At 40.1% G+C, this 6,000-nt stretch overlaps 1 protein-coding gene across 1 annotated transcript in view; it reads right to left on the bottom strand.

The window, feature by feature from the left end:
• Positions 1-379: 379 nt before the first annotated feature.
• Nachralpha1 (nicotinic acetylcholine receptor alpha1) overlaps positions 380-6,000 on the bottom strand; it is a 220,193-nt gene continuing 214,572 nt past the window's right edge. The window contains exon 7 of the mRNA XM_076765412.1: positions 380-1,164. Within this exon, the coding sequence (XP_076621527.1) occupies positions 961-1,164 (204 nt within the window). The 3' untranslated portion in view covers positions 380-960. The remainder of the gene's footprint in view (positions 1,165-6,000) is intronic.

Genomic DNA, 6,000 nt, shown 5'->3' with positions numbered 1-6,000 from the left:
GCGCGTGTGTGTCACTCATCGTTTTACCTCGTCTCATTACGTATAAATGTTTCGACGTGTTACGTAAATTCGCGTCATGTGCTCCGCGTGTGTATGGGTGTAACGTGTGTGAGTGTCCGTATGTAGGTGTGTCCTCCTTTGGTGTTCGTGTATGCGTGTGTAAACGTCTTCTTATATAAAATCGGCAGTTCGGGCAGTTCGACGTCTCGCCGCACGACTCTAGCCTTACGTATGAAACCAGATTTACAAAAATACGTTGCGCGTGTGTTTCGCGTATTTGGCACTTTTTCTCCCCTCTCTTGCCCTTTCCACGCCCACTCTCTCCCTCCCCCTCCCTTCTTCCTCTCATTCAGACTCGGTACCCTTCCCCCCTTTTGCTCGCATTCGCACTGTTCAGCCACTGTTTTCGCACTCTCACTTAGCGATCACGCAATAAACACGCACGCGCACACAGACATTCTCTCGTTTGCTCTCGTTACCGCGCGGCGCACCCTCTCCAAGTGTCTCAGGCGATCGAGATCCTTGGGACCTGTCCACAGTTCGGAGAGGTAAAAGATCCACGCCACGGATATACGCGGATTGCACCGCAAATTCGTCGAGTGTAAACGGAACCAGGCACCCGAACGAATAACACGAATCCTCCTTCTTTCTTTTTCTTCCTCGGCTCGCACAACTCTCAAACTGAGTTCGTATCAACGCCATTTTCGTTTTCATTGGTACTCCAGAGTGTCCGGCAGATTCTCATCTTTGGCAGCATCGATCGAGAGAGGGTCCTCTTACGCGTCGACGCGAAAATCGGCAGTTTCGATGATGGGCAACGTCTGCCGAACGACGTCGACGACGACGACGACGACGACGATGACGTTGATGACGGCGACGTCGACGGGAACGACGACGGCGCCGACGACGCGGTGGCAGCTGTCGCTGTGACCGCGGCACGAGGCCGCGCGGGATCGTCGACTAGTCCTCCTCGAGGCCCATGTTCATCAGCATCATCTTCTTCTTCGCGATCTTGCTGTACTTGATGTCGATCGGCTTCGTCGTGTCGTAGAGACTCGGCGCCTGACAGATGATCAACACCGTGCCGAGCACGCAGGCCACCGTGAAAATCCAGAGGAAGATCCGGTCGAGCACCATCGCGACGTACTTCCAGTCCTCCTCCACCTGCAACAACAAAGTTATCCCACGTTTTAGTAACTGCTCAACGATGTAATAAATAAACAACGATTCATAATACATTTAAAGTAGTATATTTTCTCTAAGTTTTGTTCCAATGTCTTAAAAATTAAAGAAGGTGCTAATTTTTGGGCGAAATTAAAAAATTTCAAATTGTTCTCAAAAAATTATTTTTGGTTGCAGGGGTCAAATACAATCATTTTTGGTCATTAGACATACCCCCGAAATCCTACGCACATTCGAGAAAAAAATTCTTTACCGAAAATATAATGTCTGACCATACCGTTGATATCTTTCCCTGAATTTTCATGCGTATCTTTAAAACGTCATAACTTCTGAACGGATTGGACGATTTTAATGTTTAAAAAAGCAAACTACGCGTATTTTGATGGAGAATATGTACAAATCGCAAAAATATTCGAAAAGTTGGTTCTTGACTCCGTAAAATGAGAAAAACCCCATAAAAATGGTCCAATTTTCAAACAGCCATAACTCCTACAATAGTGAATATATTTCAATGAAACTTTTTTCTGAAACAGAGCTCATGGGTACCTATAAAAAAGTATTAGACAACTTTTCTGTAGGGCGTCAAATAAAATTACTAAAAATCATAAACGAATTTTCAAGAAAAATCGACAGAGGGAGCTGCCAAAATTTTTCGTCGAAAAAAAAAATTCCAAATCGTTCTGGAAAAATTGTTTTCGGCTGTGGGGGTCAATTACAATCATTTTTGATGAATACACATACTTCCGAAATCCTACGTGCTTTCGAGAAAAAAATTCTTTACCGAAAATATACTGTCTGGTCAGAAATGTTTCTATAACTTTTTAACGAAGCCTCAATCAACAAATTAGTATCCTTGATTTTCGTTTTATTTTAGCCTTTAGAATCTCGCCTCAAAATTTTTTTCAGGGGTGTTCGAACATCCTGTATATTATTGTCCCAAAAAGAGCATAATATATTTTTATTAAAAAAAAAGGTAAGTAATGTTCTGAAATCAAGTAAGGAGAACATCCAAATGATCATTTGAAGCATGTATTCTAGAAATACTGCAGACGTACTTTAAATAGAATGTTTGAAATCATAAACAAGTATGGAATTAGTAATGTTATATTATCCTGACACTTATAGATATCGTCAAATGCAATCTGTTTCCTTAATATTAAAGAATAACTATGCCAAATGTTGGATTACGTTGACAATTCCCTAACACAAGGAGAATAGAATTCTTTTTTCGTATGTTTTATTTTCCAATGTTTATTGTTACGGTAGTATGAGCTTGTAAACAATTAAATCCAGGACGTTCGCATTTGTTTAAAGTATGAAATCCTGAGAATAACGTTCGTAGAGGAAATGTGATCGTTGAATCATCAGGAGTGTAGGTAGATTCATCAAGCGCCGTTGACAGCATGAACGCAACCTCAGCTTTAATGAACCTAGAGCTACAGCATTGGCGAAACTTCGGGGCCACTTTACTACATGGTCATAGTTTACGCCCGGGAGTCTCAACTGATGATGGGAACACCGGCCACGAAAACCCCAAGTCTGTACTATAGTGGATTAAAATTGAAGACAGAGAACAGGCGAACAGTAACAAATTAGTAACAGTATAAGTGTATACGTTTAACAATTTATCCACTACTTACATATCGATTTACGAGTGAAATGTAATGGTACATTTACTGTGTACATTTCAACGTTAACAGAGTTTGACAGATTCTAATTTTTCATATAATACGAAGCAATGTTTATTCACTGAACATTGTTGTCTATGCCTTCTACGTCTGTGTATCTACGATAGAAGGAAGAAAATACACCCCTGCCATAAATACAATACTTCGTTCGATAGACCAATCGCAAACACACTTTCCTGCTCAGGTAGGTTCTTCTGTGGAAATAAGAAACATTTTCCAGAAGTTCTGCTCCCTCGTCGAGGCAAAGTATCATCTACTCAGCGGTCGGGGTGGATCCATCATACGTGCTCCCAGTCACTTTATGTACGTAGCTAAAAGGCAAGTCCTATCTACGAAGTTTCAATCGAGAACCCTTACGACACATACAGAGCCGCCCTATATCGCTCGAGAATAGTTGAGAGAGAAAGAGAGAGAGACAACTGATCCGTCATCTCGAGGGTGTATTGACTCCATTCGATTTCCTCCTTGACAAGGGAGGAAGTGGACGATAAAACGGACACCCGATACTTTTATGATACTTCCACGGGAACGGTGCCTGGAATATCGTTCACTTTCAATTCCATACAACCTCCCAGCGTGTCGTTTACCCCTCGCAACGCTCATGCGTGCCTAATCTTTTATCCGGATAAACGAAACCTCCTAAGTTCTCTCGATCCAATAATGCACTCTCATTACACGACTAAAAATATTACAGTAAAATTCCGATTATTCGAAATGTCAGAATAACTGGCATATTTATATCGACTATTCTTCAGTAAATATTACGGATTATATTCTACACAAACAAAGAAGTTGAGCAATAAGAACAGTTGACGAATAAGGCGTAGGAATTTTATGTATTTTATTTTTTATTAATAAACTGTGTCGGTATATTATTCATGATTGAAAATCAAAAATGAATTTTTAAGAAAAATCGACAGATACGTGGACAAATTTTTCAGCGCAATTGAAAAATTTCGAATCGTTCTAAAAAAATTATCTTCGGTTGCGGGGGTGAGTTACAAACATTTTTGGTGAATAGACATGTCCCCAAATTTCTACGCACTTTCGAGAAAAAAATTCCTTAGCGAAAATATAATGTCTGACCATACCATTGATATGTTTCCCTGAAATTTCTTGCGTATGTTCAAAACATCATAACTTCTGATCGGATTGGAGGATTTTGATGTTTGAAAAGACAAACAACGCGTATTTTAGTGTAGAATATGTAGAAATTCCAAGAATACTCAAGAATTTGTTCCTTGACCCCGTAAAATGAGAAAAACCCCATAAAAGTGGTACAATTTTCAAACGACCATAACTCCTACAATAATCAATGGATCTCTTTGAAATTTATTCTAGAAGTAGAGCTCATAGATACCTATAAAAAAGTACTAAACAACTTTTTCGTACAGTATTAAACGAAGTTATTAAAAATCAAATACGAATTTTTAAGAAAAATCGACAGAGCATAGGTATCTAAATTTTTCAGTGAAAAAAACAATTTCGAATCGTTTTGAAAAAATGATTTTCAGCTACAGGGATTAATTACAATAATTTTTGGTGAATACACATACTCCCCAAATCCTACACACTTTCGAGAAAAAAAATTCCTTAATAAAAATATAACGTGTGACCAGAAATTATTGTAAGATCACGAAACAAAATGTTACAACAATCTTTTTAGAATGATTTTAAAAGTTGTACCCTCTACTTTTACAATCTAAACTGAATTTTCTCCAGGAATTTATCGTACTAAGTAAGGAGTGAGAAAGTGAACATGGTTCTACTCTAAACAAGTGGTATATATTATTGCACGATCTGTTAAATTTGATTAATTTACGTCGTCATAAATTAGTCCAATACAATCTGAGTAAAACCCAATAACCCATTAAGAATCACGAAGGAGGAAAATCGATTCATGAATGTTACATTCAACTTTTTCGAATAATTCCAAGCCCAGACGCGAGGGAGGCAGACCGTCGGTGGGAAGGAATACGCAGCGATAGAAAAAAGTTTGCTTAATCCAGGATCATGACGGCCAAGTCCTTTTCTCCCAGCACCTTCCTGACACCCGTCTCTGGCGTCGAGCCAATCCACCAAAGGCGAAGAAAGCCCGGCGTGGGTGTGTTGCAACGGTCCAGGTTCCATGGTTCGATGATAAAACGCAGTTCGTTTTTTCGTGTGTCCGTCCACGACGTGCTATTATTCTACCCCCATTGTCGCGAATTTTTGTATTTAGAGCTCGGCTCGATTAGATCGGAGGAAACGGGATTATCAGAGGGCTGGAACGCCGACTGATTCCGGACGCGCGAAATTGAAATCAGAAACGTAATCTCAGTTTCAAACGTTTGCCAACGCGGCGAAGCGTACGCTCGGGCACGACGTCCTTCTTCCTGCAGGGGCACTTCCTGCCGGGAGGGCTGTTTTAGTATTTCGCGCGAGCAACCCGGCGCCGGGAGCACCGTTTCGTCGGTTCGTGCAAACCCTTTCGCGAATCGAAATCTCTATCGCGCCATTATCGCTGCATCCTTCGATTTTAGCTGTCGTTTCCGTTCGGCTATTTACACATTCGGGAACGTCCCCCGATCGTTGGATAACGTTCGATCGCGCCATTGTTTCCAATAGAAAACGCGAACGACGCAGACTTCGAGATGTTGTATCGTAAGTCGAGAGAAATTCCGAAAAAAACGAAGTTATACAGGGTGTTCTGCCACCCCTGGGAAAAATTTGAATGAAAGATTCTAGGAGCCAAAATAAGATGAAAATCAAAATACTAATTTGTTGATGCCCGTACTGGATTTTTTTCTCGAAAAGACGTAGAATTTCTGGGGTATGTATATTCACTAAAAATGGTTGTATTTGACCCCAGAACCTAGAAATAATTTTTTTAGAACGATTTGAAACTTTTCATTTTCGCCGAAAATTTTAGACACCTACCCCCTGTCGATTTTTCTTGAAAATTCGTTTATGATTTTTAGTAATTTTATTTGACGCCCTACAGAAAAGTTGTCTAATACTTTTTTATAGGTACCCATGAGCTCTGTTTCAGAAAAAAGTTTCATTGAAATATATTCACTATTGTAGGAGTTATGGCTGTTTGAAAATTGGACCATTTTTATGGGGTTTTTCTCATTTTACGGAGTCAAGA

This window comes from Colletes latitarsis, chromosome 5 (assembly GCF_051014445.1).
Source record: "Colletes latitarsis isolate SP2378_abdomen chromosome 5, iyColLati1, whole genome shotgun sequence".
Lineage (NCBI taxonomy): Eukaryota > Metazoa > Arthropoda > Insecta > Hymenoptera > Colletidae > Colletes > Colletes latitarsis.
The sequence above is the reverse complement of the archived record's forward strand: the minus strand, read 5'-3'. Positions and strand labels throughout refer to the sequence as shown.